At 37.3% G+C, this 21,530-nt stretch overlaps 1 protein-coding gene across 3 annotated transcripts in view; it reads left to right on the forward strand.

Annotated features, from left to right (window-relative positions):
• The first annotated feature begins 540 nt into the window (after window positions 1–540).
• Window positions 541–21,530, forward strand: part of LOC145663996 (acylphosphatase-1-like) — a 31,900-nt gene continuing 10,910 nt past the window's right edge. The window contains exon 1 of one of the 3 annotated variants that reach the window (XM_081730279.1): window positions 541–687. In XM_081730279.1, coding sequence (XP_081586405.1) covers window positions 606–687 — 82 coding nt within the window. In that variant the 5' untranslated portion in view covers window positions 541–605. Of the gene's footprint in view, window positions 688–16,746; window positions 17,040–17,439; window positions 17,666–21,530 lie in introns of those variants that run through there. The other 2 variants (XM_081730277.1, XM_081730278.1) reach the window with 2 other exon arrangements.

The raw sequence follows: 21,530 nt of genomic DNA on the forward strand, positions 1-21,530 counted from the left end.
AATGGATACAATTTTTAGGAATCTTGGATATGGACCATACTGTTTACAAAATCTTCTGGCATCAAATAATTGGAAAATCATTTACACCATTATAGAATTTCTACAACTAAATGAAATTCAAATATAAAATAAATAAATAAAAACGGACAAATCTGATAAAGCAATTTAAAGAAAATTCATAATTAGAAGATTATAATTAAAATTTATTTTTCAGACCAGTCCGTATAATCAAATGGAAAAATAATAATGTTTATATTCCAAGTCTGATAAGATTTTAAAAATTTAATTTATGTATATCAACAGAGATCAACAATTTCAGAGAAGATCTAATAATTTGGTTTCAAGGATTATACGGAACCGCACTGACAAGGAATTTTAACTTAAATTTTGGACTATACCAAGTAAACCAGTAAGTATAATAGGGAATACAGTTTGAAGCTGCCTAAATAAAATCTAAACCCTACTTCTGGGTTAAAGAAAGAAAATTTCGATTGTCAATTAGAAAATAATCTCACAAGTAGAATGCAGTCTGTGGTTTATACGAAGTTTATTTGCGTGTTGTTCGTGTAGCAAGTAACTAAGGAAATACGATACTCAGCAAAATAATGCGAAAAAGCATGTCCTTCGGAAAAGGCGATGGGAAGAAATTGTTTTCCGTAGATTTTGAAGTTTACGGAAAAGTCCAAGGTAATTATTTATCATTTTATTTACTTTTATCTACATTTTTAAATTGTTCATTGTATTGTTTCATGAATATAATCCTTGTCTGTTTATTGATATGTTTATATCAAGTATTAAGGAGGCTTATGTTTAGCACAAGGAGTCCAGCTCTTTTTCCTGAAAAATGTTACAATGTTGGTAATTTCTGTTCACATTAGGTTAGTTTAGGTTATGTTAAATTAGTTTATGTTATATGATGTTAGTGTGGGGTCCAGCATAATCTTTCACAAAATGATAGAATTTCATTTATTTCTACAAATATTAGGTTAGTTCAGGTTAGGTTAAGTTATGTTAATTCTAAGTACTTCCATCATTCATTTCTCCTGTAAATTTTGTGTTTTTTACGTGCCTCTGGACCCCTTCTGCTAACATACTCCAGTGGATCTGAAAAGGTAGAGGGATGCTTGACGTTACGCCGTCCCCAGTGCCTATCTTTACCCATTGTATTTTTTGTAGAAAGTGGGGGACGTCATAGTTATCTTTTGAAACTGAAGAAACGATGTCCACCCGCCTTCCCTATCACTTTTATCCCTAATTCATGGTGAACCAAAGTCTCACTATCTCTATCGTAGATAATTATCCACAATACATTTAGGCCCTAGGTTATTAATAGTAAATACATTCATTAATAAAAGCTTAAAATCTTCATACGGAGTCGTAATGTTCTGTACGGTGCACCTAAGAGTAAAAGCATGTTACGAAATTTCATGTTTTCTTTCACCATGCAATTCACCTGCATAGTAAGCGAGAACCGGTCACACTCTGTTAAGCAGTTTTTCTAGTCATCTTGTCGCATAATTGACATTGTGATGTTTATTAAATTTTCTCTGAGAAAAAAATGACGGAAAGACGCTGTTAAACTTTCGTTGAATGTGCCTGTACTGAAGTGGAATCAGTGTCTGCTTTAACTACTACATTCATATTTACGGACAATGAAAGCCAAATACCACATTTTTTTTTTTTTTTTATAACGTTAAGCTTCTACTTCATCGATGCCATATACCGAAGTAACTCGTAAATTTTAGCATCCCGAATCCAAAGTAGCATCTTGTGAGCCTCGCATTTGTGCTATTTCATGTTTTACATAGACAAAAGCATGAGTTATGAGAGGCACAAGTAATAATATAAACGCAAAACAATATCAACAAATACAAATTTTCTTTGTGTGAAGTGTACATTTCTTCTAAACCTTTTCCCCAGTTATCTGGAGTCGGCTTTTAAGATCGTTATCCTTCACCTCTTTCTATTTTGTGTCATATTCACCATTCTTCAGGCAGTTGTGATAAGCTCTAATTTCTGGTTATTTTATTCAACTTGCTTTTCTGCATAATTTCAAATAGCCAGCAATAAGTCACGATATTGTTTAGTTTCAATAAACATTTATTTATTTATTTGCGCAGTTATCTTTGCTTCAGGGGCGTCATTTAGGGGGGGCAGGAGGGGGCAATTGCCCCCCCCCAAGAGTTTGAGGAATACATATACTTTAATCGATTGCCTACTAATATACTAGTACAAAACGCGAAAGTCTTATGTTGGTGGTGCTCTTGCCCCCCCCCCCCGAAGCGAAGTCCGAAATGACGCCCCTGCTTTGCTTTCCGATGGTAAAACAGACATTTTAAGCTTCCTACGAGTGTTCTTCGTTTCTTCAGCAAGGAGCATGTATGATTCAACTACGTGAAGTCCCTTTCCTGTATTATTCCTTTCTTCTGCTTGGCAGTGACTTATCACTGAACATGCACAAAATGCCGAAACCAACAATCACACCATGAACCCCAAAGCTGTCCTAGTACTCGGTGTAAAGGAACTCCACAGCGAACATACAATCTTGCATTCCTCCTAGAGATATACTTCTAGTTTGTTTTACTTGTGTGTGTGATCAATACTACAAAAAATTAACATGGTTATGTATCACTGTGAGGTAATCCTATATGCAATTGCAATTCGCGCCTGAAAATGCATAATGGTATACAAAATGGGGTTTATTTGCAGTGGATACTTTCTATACATTACTATAGAATATGTGCTCTCGATTCGTGGATGCGAACATTTTATATTCGTGTATAGTGCTGAAAATGGATTTTATTAATAATTCTTCTGTATATACGAGGGTTGGAACTTAAATAGTGGCAACACTGCCGTGGAGACACTATGCAATGAAATGTACTAGTGGCGCTGATAGCGCACGTTGTTGACATACCTACCTAACCTCCAAGCAAATAGACTCGCCCGTCCCACGTCACCGACAGGCGCACAAGCGAGGGAAACACAGTCACTTGTGAGCGAGCGGTCTAACGTAAAGGTGTCACTATGCTTTCGAAACAGGAACAACGAAGTTGGATCAAGATTGAATGTGCCAGAGGTTGTACAGCATGACAGTGTCATCAAGGGCTTCAAGAGGCGTGTGGGAAATCAGCATTGTACAGAATAGTGGCACGGTGGGTAAAAGCCTTCAACGAAGGTCGGCAAACTGTGGCAGACATGCATCGGACAGGTCGCCCTACCGTCTCTAAGATCGTTGCTAAAGTATTTTCAGATCTTCAAAAATAAGCAGGACCTACATAAAAGTTGGTGTTTCCTTCACCCGGGAGTTTCACTGGGACACACGTACGCACAAAACAGTTATTACATAAAATAATGTCGTTAATTAAGCCACAAGAGAAATTGTTACACAATCTCACCACTTTTTTGGCCGGCCTCGGGCTCAAATTCTCATTCAGTTATATAGCATCCACTCGGTGAGCTACGTATTCCAATGGTCTTCTGCTTACATGTCCAAACAATTTCAGTCTACTTTCTTGCAGTTTTTTTCTACTATTGGTCATACCTTTCCTTTTCTCCGGACCACTTCATTCGTAGTTTTGTCCTTCGGCGTCACTCCACATATCCACCGCAACATCTTCATCTCTGCAACTTCGTTCCCTCTCTCTTCTTCATCGTCTAACATTAAGCTCCGTATGATATGGTAAGTCTCAATATTGTTTTTTAAAAACTTTTTCTTTAAGGCATATTGGTACCCCACGACCACACAATACTCCCGCTTCTCTTCATTTTGTCCCAACTGCTGCTAATTCTGCTGTTTACATATTTTTCTATTCCTGCATATTCCTGTAGTATTGATCCCAAATATTTGAATTTCTTCGTTGTTATGATCTCTTCTTCGTCCAATTGTATACTTGTATTTTTTATTACATTTTTGCTAAATGGGCAATATATATGTATGACTAATTCTAAACCCTTTGTTCTTCAGTGTTCCTCTCCAACTAATTTAACTAGCAATATTACCTTAGTCTTACTCATCACAATAATGTCTTCCGCAAATAGCATATTCCAAGTTGCTAACTCTTGTATATCCTTGGTAAGCTCGTCCATGACAACTCCAAAAGGTATATGTTAAGACTCGATCCCTGATGAAGCACCACTTTAACTATGAATTCTTGTCATTCCACACACGCTCATCACTCCTGTCCTACATGATACATCCATCGTACATGTAGATAGATGAAAAGATTTGTAGTCTCTTGTAGCAGGTCCCCCCAACTCTTACGATCTAAAGTTCAGGTTAAGCTCGACTTATCTCATATTCTCTTGAACTTGGTTAACTGACCCTATAATTGCTTATTCGGTTGTCAATGTTATCCAAGTTTAGCTCTACTATATCCTGAGCCTACCGCAATTCGTCTGACAGCTCACTGTAATTCGGTTCTACTTATACTAATCTAATATTAGTCTCCTCAATAGCAGCTTTAGTGCTTAACTCCGGCGTCAGGATGTGTCGTCCTCATCGCCCAGTTCTTCGAAACTACTGTCAGCCATTGATCCTCCAAATTGGGGGTTGTGCCGGACCGATCACCCGGCATTTAAAACCTGAATTCGAACAAAGTACAAAGATAAGCCTCGAATGTGGACTGCTTTCTCTGACGCCAAACTCTCCTGTTTCTGATAATTTGATTTGTGATTTGGAACGCGCATGGACTCGAAACCATAAGATGGAAGAGTGAAGCCCATGCGCACTTAGCAGAACTGCATAGAGTGGTGCTCTAAATGGTTGGTGGAAGTCTTGGAAATTAGATGGTCCGTGGGATTTTCCTTCAGTGCCAATGGTGAAGCAAGTCTCCGAGTGTCATTAAGGGCTTGTCCCCTTTCCTCATTTAAAAGTTTCGACTCCTCTGTACCGGCCTTGTGTGAACGTACAGATCCCAAAATCACTTGAAAAAATACTAAAAGGTGTACTGGACGACTGTGCAAAATGTCAATCAGATATCTTGAAAACTAAGGACGGGGAAAATATTTACCACTGTACTACACATATCAGAAAAATAAGCCTAAAAGTTCCCCAAACAAGGAACGTAATGTAAAACTTTTCTAACAAATCACTATTTACCCTAGGATCATAGTTCATACCTAAGGCATTACTGCTGTATCGCCGGACCAATTTGAAAATCGGAAAAAAGTACCAAAATGTACTGCATTCGGTTATATTTGGTTGGATTACATTAAGTTACTTTAGACTACTTCTTAGACATTCAGTTTTACTATACGTGTCCATAGTATAAGTAGCAGTAGTAGTAGTAGGAACGGGTTAGAAACCCCGCAGGGTTGGTTGGGTTCTGTTCTCGACATGAAATGGGTAAATTAAAGACTTGCCCATTTTTTCTATATATTTACAATCTATGTATCCGTATAGTAAAACAAGTGTACCTCTTCGCGAAATAGTCAATCCGCCTCTACATACAGTGTCGCTTACAACATCGAAAACAACGAACAAATACAACCAGTTTCTTAACTTTTACTATTCCCCTTACCTGACTTTCACTCATTCTTCCTCACAAACTTACGTAAATAAATTCTCCAATGGACCCGGTAAAATTCCTAAAATTGGTCCGGCGATACAGCAGTTAACCCATACCTAATTCTTTTGAGAATAGAATCCCCTCCTCGAAAGTTTAGACATAACAAACATAGAACAGAAGCCTGAACTTATTTTATAAGAGCATGTCTAGCTCTTTCCAGCACATCCCATCTTGATACGAACAGACGTAGACCTGGCACATATACGTCGTCCGTCTTGGTTCTTCTGCAATATGCTTGCAATTTCTCTGCTTCGCAGTTTACACAGACACATGCCGGGCAGCTTCAGGGATATTACTCCTTGAAGTCCCCGGAACATGTGACTGTGACAGACCAGCACTTCCAGCCTTCCCAAATTCCACAAGCTGTCCCAGCAGAATTTCCCGAAACCTATCATGGGACGCTCCTTCCCTCTTTCTTGTAGTACCCATTATAAAGCAGTTGACAGTCGCAACTTCGAGAAAGTGGAAGAAGAGTTTGGGTGTCAATTTGACTGTTCTCCTCTTCATACCAAATGTCGTGACAATTTGATCAGATTTGTCAACATATCTCATACATCTATTATAGTCCAAAACTATATTGGGTTTGGGGCAGTTGCCATGCTAATCACAGAAATTCCCACTGGCTGCTGGAACATGTAAGTTGGACAACATTTAGGCCTACACTTCTCTCTCATCCTTCCAGTACATGGCGGTCAGTTCATCACTTTGGAACGGTAGAATGTCACCTTTCTTTAGTCACAATTGCTTGGGGACAAAATTAGGTGGCATTCCGTTTCTTTTAGGATTCACTGTGCCACATGCTCGGATTCGAAATGACGCAAGTTCATCACAGAGAGCAGGTGAACTAAAAAAGTTGTCTATCTAGCAGTTATGGCTAACATATTTGAGCTCCTCTGTCACTCTCAGAACGAGGTCATGTGTGACAGATTGATCTTTACGAGTTATGTCTCCTAATTTCCCAAGACAGACTTCCATCTTGTGAGTATAACCAGTAAAATCAGAGACTTGGAAAACCTTTATTCCAAATCGCTTATGATTTTTTGGTATATGCTGATTAAATACTACCCTTCCTTTGAACAATATAATAACCTCTGTTACACAGTATATAGCTACACAGTTTGTTGTGTGGTATTCTTTCAAGAATTGGTTACTTATCTTGTCAAAAAAACAAATGAATTTCCATAACCCGTCGTCATACATTGGGGAATTACGTTCCTAACTCGTCATGTTATCCTCAAAGTGTAATCATCTCAGAATCTCTTCACTGCCATGGTTTCATGGTACCAGGCACTGGCGCAAATCCCAGGAGGGATGAGGGAGACATGTTCCCTCCAATCTTGGAACTGAGGGTACTGTCCCCCCAATAATCCGATTTGAAATGTATTTTTGGGGGAGAAATATGATGATTTGCGTCCGACTGCCACAAAGGAAAGTGAGATGAAATTGCTGTATAATATACAACTGGTTCACCTCAGAAATCATATTCATCTACCGTAATATGAGCCTCATCTCCCCGCCCCCAAGAATAAGTCTTAAATCTGCCCGCCTTCCAATGTTCAAGACAACTCTGCTTACCTGATCCTCCACAGCATTGTTTCTCAACTTCATAAATATTTTGAATATCGCTTAAAAAAGATTATGGGAATGGTCTGACTTGTCACCCCTAATGTTGAGGACAGATTTGTCTCGATGGTACCACGGAGAGTATAGATATTCCTTCGTAGTCCAATAGTCTGTCTACTTACTGAGTCTACATAAACCCATTGTCAGACATACACCGAGGAAGACACACAGATCCTCGACAGAGAGAGGTGTCTCATAGTGCAACCTTGCACGACTACCAGGTTTTAAAAAACTGGCAGACATACAAGTTTGTCTGTTCCACCACCAGTTTGACACTTTCCGTAGCAAAAAGAAGAAAGAACATGTCAATCAGCCGCACATTTGCGTCATTGAAAGAAGTTTCCCATCCCTAGCGTTCCAGTAAAGGGTGGAACCTGGGGATTCACAATGTTTTGTTGACTCCCCTGATCAACTTTCATCCAAGGGATCGCTGCCTCCTAGGACACTGACCTAAGATTGAGCAGCAGAGTCATCAAAAGATTCCTCACCGTTTTCCCCTTCAAACAAACGCACATCTATATTTCCATCATCTGGTTCATCCTCGCCTTCCCTCCTCTCAACCGCACCATCATCCCCTTCCAAACCTTCCCCCTCTTCTCTCATCAACACTTTTTTCTGCCTAAAAATCAAACTCATTCTCCACATTCTCTTCGTCTTTGTCAAAGCCTTCAAGGGCATCACGAATTTGAGATTCGGATAGAGACTCCATCATAAGTTTCGAAACGTCCTACTCGAAATGGTACTCAAACCGAGGACCCACGGACCTCTCTTACTCTATACTCATACATTTACAAGCTCTGCGAAGCCCTGTATCGTCAACAGAACCTATAGTGCGTCCAGTAAGAGAACGTCTCTGACAACTCGCAGTGACATTGCCACTACTCGCGTGTCAAGGTTTTTTTTCGGTGCAACTGTAGTGGCAATTTAATTAATGGTATAAGACAGAGTGATCGTGGGTGGTAACACTGGTATCAAAGTAGGGACTGCAATGTCCCACCGCATGTGATAAAAAACGTCAGAGACCATCTCTTGTTGGCCGTGCTATAGTGTTTACAAAATCTTTTTTGAACACAAATACCACCATGCAACATGATCCTTTCAGAGAACTGCTCATAAATGAATCGGAAGCACGAAAAAAAAATTTAAAAGGGGTTGAAAGGGGTGATAAGAAAAAGAGGGATTTGTCTAAATTTACTTCATTGTTGTTGTGAACTCCAGAACTAACAATGGCACAGTTTTTCCCAGTCAACGTGGCAGAATTTTAATTTCAAATCACTGGCTTTCACTCTTGTAAACATAGATAAGAAATGATTATTCAGGGGCGAGGAGAGAGACAGAAAGTGAATAAGTGCAATATCTGGTGGTCACGCGTAACACTGATATTTGTGTTGTTGCAATCTAAAAACCTTTTAGCTAGCTCTTGCTACAGGCTTTCTTTATTTTTTCAAGGTCAAATTGATGACGTCAGAGCCCCTATCCATCACACGCGTAAGCTCTAAAACCTAATGAAACATAGTTTACAATGTTTCTGTGACTGAAAAACATAAAAGGACGAAAAGGGTGTAATAAGAGAGTTGTAACCCAAATTACCATGGTATTCCCGTATGATACCTATAAAATATAGCATACATCGTAAAAGGGTTAAATGAGTTTTTATTTTTATGTTTTTAATTTTAATCGTACGAGAACGAGGCTTAAACAATATTACTTACCTTCTAACAGGCCCGGACTGGCCCAGGTTCCTAGGCGGCATTGCCGCCCACACAGGGACCAAAACAAAAGAGGGCCAAATTAAAATTTTAATAAAGAGAGAAGGTCAGAAGGAAGAGAGAAGATGTGGAAAACGTGTGCAACTAATATTCTTGTGAACAGTCGCGGCGGTAATCTGTACGCATCAAGCTCTTTGAGTGTTTCATTAAAATTTTGTTGCAACTCACGTCCCTTAAAGTAAGAACGGGCCATGCCATGCCATGCCTTTAGAGTAATGTTGGTGCAAGCAAAAACAATAGTGAAATCCAACACAATTCCTATCGTTGAATATAAAAGGGAGTCGAAAATATAGTGGCCTGACGATACAATTCTTGAAAGTTTGATTTCTTGGTCTAGAAAAAGTAATTTGAATCCCAACAGAAAGAGATCTAAGATCACTTTCATGATTTATGATATCACGGTATTGCGCAATCGTCTCTGTAACACGATCCCGTGGTTTTGGCATTGTTGAGTCACTCTTGAGTGTTTACTTTCATCTTTCAGTAGTTGCCAATTTTATCAGCCAAAAAGTCGAGAAGCGGTCAGTTATTCAAAGTCACATTGTGAAATTGTGTATCTCTTCATCGTATCGTTCCGAAAATTACCATGGGAATGGAGGTTAGTGTCATTGTAACGAGTGGATTATAAATTCGGACTTCTTGAATCTGCAGTATTGATAAGTGAAAAATTAGTAAATTCTTTGTACGTAGGTGTTTCTTTTAAATGAAACTGTGGCTGCTGTTGAATCCGGCATATACACATAAATTTGGAATAAAATTACTTAAATCGAAACGAAAATTCATTGCATCAATTTCTGGTAACAATATTAAGATTTACTATTGATAATTTCTTTCCTGATCTTTTATCATGTCGCAACCATAGTTGGTAATTCCATTACGACCACCATGAGGCTTGCATGTCCACACGATTTGCATAAATACACTCAATCTGGGTACTTGATATAATTCATGGATCACAGGTGCCTACTGATATTCTTGTCCTTACGAGAACATTTTGTCTTGCTTGTTCCGGAGGGTATATCCCCGCTGAAAAATATTTCCGGCTACCTGCAGGGGGCGCTGTTTTGCAGCTTATCGTATCCCTTTTTCACGAATACTGAAACCGCCAGTGCTGACATTAAATTAATTTATCCGTAGTTCTTTATCAACAAATTACAAATCTCAGCTATCCTAAGGCTAGGTGGAAAAAATGCTAATGATTACTGTATGTTTGGTTCCCATAAATATTGTGACATAACATGTACTCTCATTCTATATTATGATCTTCATGGTATAAGTACGGTGTGGCTACTAAAGAATGTGTCTATCTAAGATAGTAGTGTGCTTTTCTTGTGGATAAACAGTGGACAATTGATATAATGGTGATTGGGGGATTGAGAATTCGGGGCCAACACGTCAACCGCCGGGGCCAACTAGCAGCCATGCCTTCTAATAGGACTTAATACAAGAAAATGTTTCTAAAGAGTTGGTTCTGATATTAAAAATACTAGTCTGGCATTAACCTATTTATATAGGAGAAAGTTAGAGTAATCTTGACTCAAGATAAACATTATCTGAGATTAAACCGAAAAGGTTCTGAATACGAAGCAGCCATGTACACTCATGTCCAGAATTATTGTCATGTGTCTGTAGATATGTTGTTGTAGGAATATAATTTGATAACGAATTTGCCCGGTATTTCTTATAATGTTAGTATGTGTATAGTCGGCAAAGACATATATATGGCAAATTTAATGTCGAAAAAGTAGTAAATAAGAACAATAAAACGAAAATAAAACTTTCTTGTCCATTTAGCAACATTTTGTTTTACTCATTCTAATTTTCGTATTTATAATTATTTTCCTATGAAATTTATCACAAACATATATTTCCCGATTATACACATAGTATCAGTATTAAAAGTACCCTGCAAAATCATTATCAAAATATATTCTTACAAGAAGTTATAGATATACGACAATCATTTTGGACATGAGTGTACATAGAAATCTATTTCGAGAAGGGTCGAAATTCAATATGGGGATAAACTATGTTAAAATGTGTAAAATCACCTCTAAAATTAGATTAAATTTACTGGAAAGTCAGAATTAAGGGAACGGGGATCCGGACTCCCAGGAATTACTCAAGTCCCTGATATGAAGCAGGTGTAAAATTAAAACACAGATTCTCTAATGATTCATAGACCAGAACATTGGTCTATCTAACGTTATCTCTTGGTTGATTAAAATTTAGCATCTCTTTCAGCACAAGATATATGAGAGGTAGCGCTACAACTTAACATGAGATAAGAATCCCATTAGCTTCCACCGGGTCTCACATGCTGAAGATGCGTACCCTAACCATGGAGTCACGAGGGAACTCGGTTTGTCTAACAGAGTAGATTTAAATTTAAAATAAAAATCTGAAATATTATTTCAAATTCACAGACATTTTACGTTAAAAGTATTAGGTATATGTTGTACCTATTAAAATTTCTCGGTCACTCAGGACTCTGGGACGCAAAATTTTGGAATCGCCGGTATGATCTATATGTGTAACAATGTATTTTTTAAAAAATATTTTGTGTTTAGAAATTTTATTTCCAGGCTTTCGGCATCTATGGTCATGTTAGCCTTTCACGTATGAGCGGTGATGTCACTCGACTACTACATTACCCGCGAAGTAGGGAAGGAAGGAAGCGGTCTGGGACGCTAGATATTAGGTAACGTCCTGACCTTTGTCTGGTGTGAATGAGGAAAACCTAGGGAAAAAGTCACTCAAGTTGACTGGTCTGAAAGGGCTTTAATATCTTTCCGACCGAGTGTCCCCACTGGGAATCGAACACAAGAACTCTCACACCAAAGGGGAGAGCATTAGCGACTACGTTACGCGTATTGTTTGAATTGGGAGTCCGTTTCAATATCGAAATTATACAGAACCAGGAGGACAGTGTCAGACAGGTATAGTGAGTTTTGGACCAATAATGCAGTTTAGGTATACAGTAAATTGCAGTCTTGATTGAATATACTTTATATTACTTAGAGGGGGTCGAATGTTGTGAACAATGCAGGAGATTTTACAAATTAATCAAACTTATAAGAGCCAAACTTCTCAGTGTGCCAGCCTGTATGTCACGCTAATTGCTAATCGTGAAAGTCCCCGCTAATCCATATCACTGCTTGTGTTATCACTTGCCTGCCAATATATATCGTTACCGAAGCTATCAGTTGCTTCTCAATTATTTAATCAACACACAACTTTATGAATAACGAAATCTTAGAATGATTGTTTCAATATGCTATAAAGTTTGGATTTGGAGTGGTTGATGGGGAAACTAAAAGAATTAAAAAGTTAGATGTAGTCATTTAGAGTTTTCGATTAAGTATGTTTTTAATCTACAGCGTACACCACACCGAAGACTTGCTGAAAAACAACTACCGAAGTAGTATCTATATTGCAATGATTTTATAGGTAGAGTCTAGATGATGGTCCGGGCGATTTTTCCCTTCACTAAATTTTATTACAAAGTAAAGTAAATACAAATGTCTTTGATTTAGTGTCTTTTTCTTAGTGACCAAGTGAAGGAATATCGGTGTTTTGCCGGATGCCTCTTCCACTCATGGCACTTTCCAGAACATTAGCAGGTTGTAGGTGAGACTGGGATAAACCCTCAGCTCACGGCGGCCCCGCAAAGTTTTCAGTTGAAGATGGGATCCCTAGTCCAGTGCGACATAGGTTAAAGGAAGAGGTGTGCTCCTAGTCCACTGCGACATAGGAAGGTAATGGTTAAACGATCAGTTGGTCGACTGATACCAAGTCCCTCGGTGGTTGGGCTTTTATCTGTCTTCTTCGGGTCCTTTCGTGGGGTCCGTCTTCTTTCGGCGTTCCTCGGTGTCTTCCGTGTCGGATTCTCGTCTGTTACACTGTTTACAATCAATAACACGTGTTGTATTGACATGTGCTTTTGTCCTGATGTGGGGATTCTTACAATATATTCAAATTCTCGTTGATAAAATCAACTTTCATACTGAAGCAATAATCACAAGAACATACGGCAAAACGAAACAGCTGTAACATACAAAATAGTTGTTATGAGACGAGACGAGACGAGACGAGAAATGATAAATTACTTGTACTAGACTCATCTCGCAAATTTTTGTAAAAATCTCGGCTTGTTTTGTGAATTTATGTAAAAAATTTATTCCCTGATATTATTTCTTATTTTTCATCTACAAGTTATCAGACTCCTTCCGCATTACGAGATGTCCACAGGAATCATATTTATTTAAGTCATTGTTATTGGAGTTTAATGTGTAATGACTTGCGAATTTTTAAACATTGATGACTCCTCTTCATTGTGTGGGCATTACAATCACTATCAATTAATGATTTTTATAATGACTCATATAGCACTAAAATAATGTTTGATATTTAAATGATACTTGAGGAATTTCTCGTTTTATATCGAATTTTAAATATACTAATAAAAATGCACAAATCTAAAATGTACGCGAACAAAGACGAGAAGAGAAATTCTCCTCTCGTGGTGGATAACACTATAATTTACTCTTTGTAGAGTTATTTTCATATTTCGGGCCAAATGTATAGCTTACTATATATATAATTATATTTAATTAAATAAATAGTAATAAGTACAGCATAACATGATTATTATTTTTTTAAGGAATTGGAGCGAGAAAATTTAGTGCGTCTTACCTTTTATTTTCTTTACAACAATGTCGAAATCGAATGCAGAGAATATATGATTTCAAAGCGCAAAATTTGCGCCATTGAAGTCATATCGGAAAATTGATATATGATGTTGATTCTTGCAAAGTAAAACAGAAATTATAGCAGTTATTTCTTATTGCAATTTTTTTCCGTCTTGTGATTCACTAATTTGGTGAGAGGGTCTTTGATATGGTTTCTGCGATACAGATTAGGGTGGTTCGAACAAAATCATTTTTCTATTTCCGGAACGCTAGGTAGCCTATAGTGTGCAAAATTTACCGTTGTTATAGTCAAGAAAAAATCCAAACAGAAAAACTTTTATTTACATATTTTCAGGTCCTGCATCGCCGTTGAAATTTTAAAAATCCGGTAAAAACAATAAATTTTCAATGTTTTTTTCTAAAATGACTGAAGAATATAGGATGATGGTCATATATAGCCTAAAGGTTTCTTCAAGTATGTAAAAACAACTTTAAAATAAATAAACTATATTTATATAGTATCTTCTGGTCGCGCATCTTAGTCAAAAATGTGCAAAATTTGCGAATTTAGCAAAATTTGAGAACTTTAACATCTTTTTTATTTTCTGAAAACAAGTAAGATAATGACGCTACTTACCACGAGAGGATGGCTGCACTTGGAGTTCCACTACTCAAGTAACCATCCAATGATTCAGGTGTATTATTTACTATTGTATTTACAAATTTATATTGTCACATAATTCTTCCCCAACAAATTTCCATTTTCTCTCCCCCCTTTTTTTGCCCATTACTAATTACTTTAACTTTGATAATTGTGGGAGCAGTGGTGGCACGGTGGAGAGCGTTAACCTCTTGTGCATAAGGTTCTTGGTTCGATCCCAGCTCACGCCAAGTGAGTTTTGTGTGGAAAAGCACCGTGTATGTGGCTTTTCTCCGGATTCTCCCTTTTTCTGACACCATTTCATTTTTCATTCCACCATTTCATTCATTTCTCATCATCGCTGTTTCCTACCTACGGTCTCGAATGTGGTGTCTGTCATCAATAACTATCTCCAAAAGCAAATTTTCGAGATGAGCAAAGTAAATGTTCCGTCAGGGCCTACAACTTATTTCAGTTCTTCTGGCAAAATACCGCGTTTTCTGAATGGTCTCGTAAACATGCGGTCAAATTGTTGCTCAACTTAATGACGAACCACATAGGCATATTTAACTTAAAGAAGACAATTTGCCTCATTATCTGAAGGACTTTCCACGCTAATGTATAGCCGCAGAGCTCTATTAGCTGTAGTGAGCCATCTTGAATGTGACAAAGGGCCAGGGTCACGAACTGAAAAGTTTTCAGAGCAGTGCTCTAACTGGATGACTCTTGATATGTCCAGTAAACACAGTTGGTCTTTGCTGAATATCTGCCTGTCTACTTCATAGGAATCACACAATTGATAGGTTCAATTTCAATAACTGCAGAGCTACAGTATTGTCAAGATCATCCATGCCTACATTTTCGCATAAATCAGAAAAAAAATAAAAAATGAAATCTTTAAGTTTTACGTTCCACGGTTAAGGCGGCGAGGCTAAAGTAGACATTGATGATCATAAATGAATGAAATGAAATGAATGAATGAATGAAGAAAGTGAGAGGAAACGGGAGAATCCTGAGAAAACACACGCACACAGTGTTTGTCCACCACAAAGCTCATTTGGTGCGAGCTGGGATCGAACCAAGGAGCCCAAGCAGCAGAAGTGAACGCTTTATCACTGAGCCTCCGCTGCCATCCATAAATCAGAGTTTAAAATCATTAGTAATGGACAAAAATAAAGGAGAAAATGGAAATTTGTAGGGACGAAAATTATAAACTTGTTAATAAAATAGTAAATAATAAACCCTAATCATTGGATAGCTAGTTGAGTAGTGGAACTCAAGTGCAGCCATCCCCTCGTGGTGAGTAGGGTCCTTATCTTACTTGTTTTAAGAACTTTTCTTAATGTTAAACTCTCAGATTTTGCTAAATTCTTAAAGTTTGCAATTTTTGACAGCGATGCGCGACCAGATATATCATATAAATATAGTTTATTTATTTTAAAGTTGTTTTTACATATTTGAAGAAACTTTTAGGCCATATAGGGTCCTCGTCCTATATTCTTTAGTCGTTTTAAAATATATTGAAAATTTATGGTTTTTACCGGATTTTTAAAATTGCAATGGCGATGTGGGACTGGAAGATACATAAATAAAAAAAATCTGTTTGGGTTTTTTCTTGTCTACAGGGTGCGAATTGGCGGGGGGATGCCAGGGATTTCCCCCCCTGACAAAAATCTTTCCCACCCTGGAGAAGAAAAATTTTATCCCTGGCAGGGATAACTTTTCCCCCTCTGGAGTATTTTTAAATGGACATAAAGATAAGATAGAAAAAGGGAACAATTCTTACTTTGCGTAGCTAACCTAAATACTACTTGAGTGAAAATTTATGAAAGATCTCACATCTCAACTGTTTTGTACTTGTTAGTGTATATATATATATATATATATATATATATATATATATATATATATATATATATGTGTGTGTGTGTGTGGGAGGACTGGGTGAACATATGGGTGAAATTCATCCCCCCCTGGGAAAATTTTTCAATTCGCACACTGCTTGTCTATACCAACGACCACTTTTGCGCAGTATAACATTCCGGAAATAGAAAAATGATTTTTTTTAACCACCCTATTACGAATTCTACGAGGAGCAGGCACTTTCCGTACCAGTTTGTGGACGCCAATACAACGAAAAATTTGTGTTTTAATCTGTGAAGCTTACCATAGCATAGCTTGCGTCGTTGTACTCAGAATTTTGGGAACACATACGGAATGACTCCCAATGTCGTTCTATACGAGCCTTCGCAAATTTTTGAGGGGTGCAACGCAATGGGGAAGCAGTAACTAAAAATTATGTGTTATATCGATTATCGCAATCTGAAACGTACGTATATTTAATGTTGCATCGACGCAAATCTGTACGGTATAAGACCACGATCCACGGTATAAGTTCTCTTTGTTGTACAGCACATTAAAAACTAAATATAGGTATGTTTACGTTTTGGACAAAAGAAAATTTAGTTCTTGTTTTGTTTTGCTGTACCAAGGAGGGTTGTTTGATCGATTGTAAACAGAAAACGGAATTCGAAAAATTCGTACAGTAAAAGTTTTTGTATGGATGCTTGGATTTCAAAAGTTTGGAAGAGTGGACTGGTAATTATAATTGCTTATTTGGTCCTAGAAGCAGCCATCCCTACTCATTTGTTAAATCGAGAAACTTGTACCTTAAGTGAGAATTGCGAAGAAGATATGGCTGGGAAATTGATGGCATTGGATTTTGAGGTGTACGGAAAAGTGCAAGGTACGACGATAGTCTGTATTATCATGACGACTACTTCTAGTCCTATTAATTTACTCTTGAATGTGAGAGTTTGTTTGTTCTTCAAATTCCACTTGTTGTAATTTATGTTAGGTATCTGCCATTACCAATAGCGGCAATTCGGATTTTTTTTTTTTTTTTTTTTTTGTACTTAACTCCGTGACGACTTTTTAGTGGAAGTCCACTGCTTATTTGAGAACAAACATAAGTAATCCAACGCACTGTTTCTTTTTTTAATCAACTATAGTTTCTGTAGGATCTATTTTGGCTTCTTGAAACGGTAAAAGCATAAAAACTAAATATTTACAATTTATTTTAAACAAAAGAAGGTTACTTTTATTTTGTAGTGTAGGGAAGAAATGTTCGATTGGCTCAGGTAGTAGTGCTGAAGATTTCAGGAATTTTGTAAAATTAATAATTGTGTATGGATACTTGGGCCCAAAAATATTGGTACAGTGGACTGGTGATAATAATTGCGTATTTAGTGTTAGAATCAGCTACTCCTGTTCATTTACTTAATCAAGAGGCCTGCAACTTGAATAATTGTGAAGAAGGAATGGCTGAAAAGCTAATTTCAGTTGATTTTGAGGTGCATGGAGAAGTGCAAGGTACTTTGGTGTATTTCGTGATTTTATCACAGTTATTAGCATAGAGTAAAATTATTCTATGCCATTAGTATTCCTTAAAAGACTAATGTTTAGTTCAAGGGAGCCAGCCTTTTTCTTAAAAAAATGAAAAAAGTTAATTTCTGGGCTATAGGTAATAAAGGGGCCAAAAGTGAGTAAAAAAAAATAGATTTACAGGTGAAATGAATTGAAGTAAGGGAAGTGCAACTGATTTGTCTCTCATTTACGAGTGAAAGAGACTGTGTACTTACCGGAAATGCAGGGAAGGAAGTACGAAAGCAGTAATGTATGAATAAATGCAAAGAAGTTAGCCCTAACATAACATAGCCGAACCGAACCTAATATTAACAAAAAAAAAAAAAAAAAAAAAACTAATTTTTTTTTCGAAGAAAAAATCTGACCCCCTTCAGGTAAACATGGACGAATATAGTACGTTCTTCTCTTCTAGAACCATGAATTTCGTTAACCCCCACCTGCGTAAAACACAGGTTCGGTTTACCATTATATAAACGCGGCGAAGTCTTACGGAATTTAGCTCCTCCTGTGGCAGGTGTGGGGGTTTTGGTCTTGGGTATAAGGAGGTGAAAGTCGGAAAATTAAACTATTGGAACTTATTATAGCTACTTCCAAAAACAATTTTTTGTAAAAATTAAAGGGCGCCACGATGAGGTTCTAGGGTGCCGTGGAGTGGAGAAAACTACCGTAAATACACCCAATGAAACAATTTTCACTTCATATGAAGAGTATGTAAAGTTGGATAACACAGTGAAGATGCGATGCTAATAGTTCAGACAGTTACTGAGATATAGGTGGTACATAATTATTGTAACATCATCACTGTATGCATCATTTTGGACACCTGGGGATTCGGTATAATAAGGTGAATGTTGGAAAATCTAATTATTGAATCTCATTGTATGTTCAACATAACACTTCTTAAGTTTTATGTAAAAATTAAGAAGTGTCCTGGTGGGGTCGTGGGATGGAGGAACCAATCATTAGTATACTCAGTTTAACCCCTCCTACGGTAGTCATTTAATAAATCAAATAAAGAAGATTAATTTAATGAAAATTAGATGCTAATGTTGTAAAAATGAGTTACATCGATTTATGTTCTTGTGACGTCATCGTTGCTGAAAAACAGTGCATCGTATTTGCTCGTGGATCTTTGGTATAAGCAGGTAAAAACTGGAAAATATAGCTATTGGACGTCATTGTATGTCGCAGAAATTTTTTTATATAAAAATCGAACAGTGTCACGATGGGGTATTGGGGTGTTGTGGAGTGGGGGATCTCCAATTAATAGACTTAAAATAAAACCATCGTCTTGTAATAAAGCTAGTAAAATATTAGATACTGCAAACAAAGCATGTGACAAACATCTTGGCGCTCTGACGTAACGTTGCCGAGTAGTAAAGGGGTGTGGCTATGGCTAAGCAGACAAACTACAGCGCGATCAGGTGGCAGGGAACAGACGTGGATGTGTACAAAATAAACGTGGCAATACCGCTAGCCTCTCATTTGCTAGCAGCATTTAAAGGGAACTTGGAGCGCTCCCTTCAAATGCCAAGATATTTGTCACGCCGTTTAGTTACTGAGTTAAGGCTTTTCATATATTCTTGTGACGTCACCATTGCCAAGAAACAATGTTAAATGAGGACTATTAGGGGATTTAGTCAAGGTTTAGAAACTCAATCCACCTGGGCCCATGTGTTTTTATTGTTATTATTATAATTCGTATTCGTTTTGGTGAAAACTGAGTTCTTTTAAGGATGAAAATGAATATCGAAAAGTGGTATCCACTAATGACGAGCAAAACAAGACCACAACTGTTTCGATCTTGCATGTAGGATTCCGTTATCCTGGTCTTGCAATACAATAGACCTAGGCTGCAGGACCAAGACCGATTTGCTCTCACCATTAATAGTGATGAGCAAAACAAGAGCAAGACTGTTATGGTCTCTTGGTCTTTTTGAAGGGAGTGTGAGCCACCGCCAAATTTGAATCTGAAATGTGGCTCATATGTTTTAGATTTGTAAAAATGTTGTGGTACCAAAAATGTTGTGGTACCAAAACATAATACATACACCTGTACAATTTTACAGCTAACCTCAAAGGGGGCTCCTGGAGCCATTCGACATTTAGGGGTTTTGTGGAAAAAAACGTTCAAGTCCGTCCAAGCTTAAATTATTGAAACCTTTAGATCTGTGTGGTTATATTGAAGCTATTTGGAAATGGTTTTCACGAAAACAATCTTAGAACGTGTAGCATAAACTGCCCAGGTGGGGTTAATCATTTGAATTTCACCATCAAAGAGAAGCAAAGAGGAAAACATAATGTCAAAATTTGATAGTTATTTCTGAAAAGGGTCCACTTAACATCAACCTCAAAATTTCCAAATAAGTAGCTCTGATATTCCTCATTTTCATTTTAAAAACTTAGGAGAGTGTTTTTGGTATGTTCAAGAAAAAAATTATGATTCTCCAGATATTTTGCATTCTCAAGTTAAAAAATTCACCCTTTATATACAGGGTGCATAGTTATAATGTCCAACCGTGATAACGGAGAAACCAAAAGAAGGACAAAAACGAAACTTTGCACGAAGCAACTATAAGTAGGGGGACATCTTCGCGCGTGTTAAACAGAAACACCTAGTGTTGCCAACCCAATATAAAGTTATTATTTTTCATACGTCATTAGGTCAGTTTATTACATATTTCAAATCAACATGTCAAATGAAAACTTGAAATATCACATTTATTATTCAGTGTTGCAAACTAAGGATGTTATAGTATCACAAATGTTCAAAGTTTGCAAGCTTCTATCACACATGCAACACAGCGGAGATGGGACAGGATAATGCACATTGAAGTGCATTGCATCGTTCATTCCAATTGTGCATAAGTGTCGTAGAGGCTTCCAAGCTTTGGATGTTTGTGATACTATAATATCCTTAGTTTGCAACACTGAATAGCAAATGTGGTATTTTAAGTTTTCGTTTGACATATTGATTTGAAATATATGATAATCTGGCATAGTGTCATTTGAAAAAATAATTTTTTATTGGGTTGGCAATACTGTTTTTGGGTGTTTCTGTTTAATACGAGCAAAGATATTTTCCTCCTCATAGTTCTTCGTGCAAAGTTTCATTTTTCTCCCTCTTTTGGTTTCTCTGTTATCATGGTTGAATACTATAAATGATGCACCCTGTCTCTCTCTTTCTCTCTCTCTCTCTCGCTCTCTTTTTATATATACATATATATTTGGATGGAGCGTTTTGCACTTTTGTTGGAAATTCGATGACGGCTAGTGCGGAAAAGATACCATTAGTGGCACCGACCTCACTGAATTTTTATTTTATTTATTTATTTATTCATTTATATATTTATTTGGACAACACCTTACCCTGCCCCAACGGACTTAAAGCTGTTTAAGTGTTTGGTTAGGCAACACGCACAACAATGACAGAATAGGTACTTGTGGTCGTTTTTAAAGTTACCTGATGGCTATAATACAATTATTTTATTAAAAGAAACTTGTAGAAATGCCAGTAAATAATTTTTAAAAGTTTATGAGTCAAAGTACAGTCATATTAGCTCAGTTGTTGGAATTAATGTCCATATTTTGTTTGGAATGCCACGTTAACGATGATTATAGGCATAGCTCTTGATATAACACGATTTGTTTTTGGCAACTCCGCTTGTTATGTACACCGACAGCAAATGCCATCTAGCGGCAGGCTACACAACTTCGTGGTTGCTTACTTTGGCCAAGCCCTTCGAGCTTCGTCGCAACGTCCGGCTCAGACCAGAAGATTCGCGCACCTCCCGTTCGCCTCGTTGGCTCC

The sequence above is a fragment of the Thermobia domestica genome, chromosome 11 (genome assembly GCF_964235325.1).
Source record: "Thermobia domestica chromosome 11, izTheDome1.hap1.1, whole genome shotgun sequence".
NCBI classification, from domain to species: Eukaryota; Metazoa; Arthropoda; class Insecta; order Zygentoma; family Lepismatidae; genus Thermobia; species Thermobia domestica.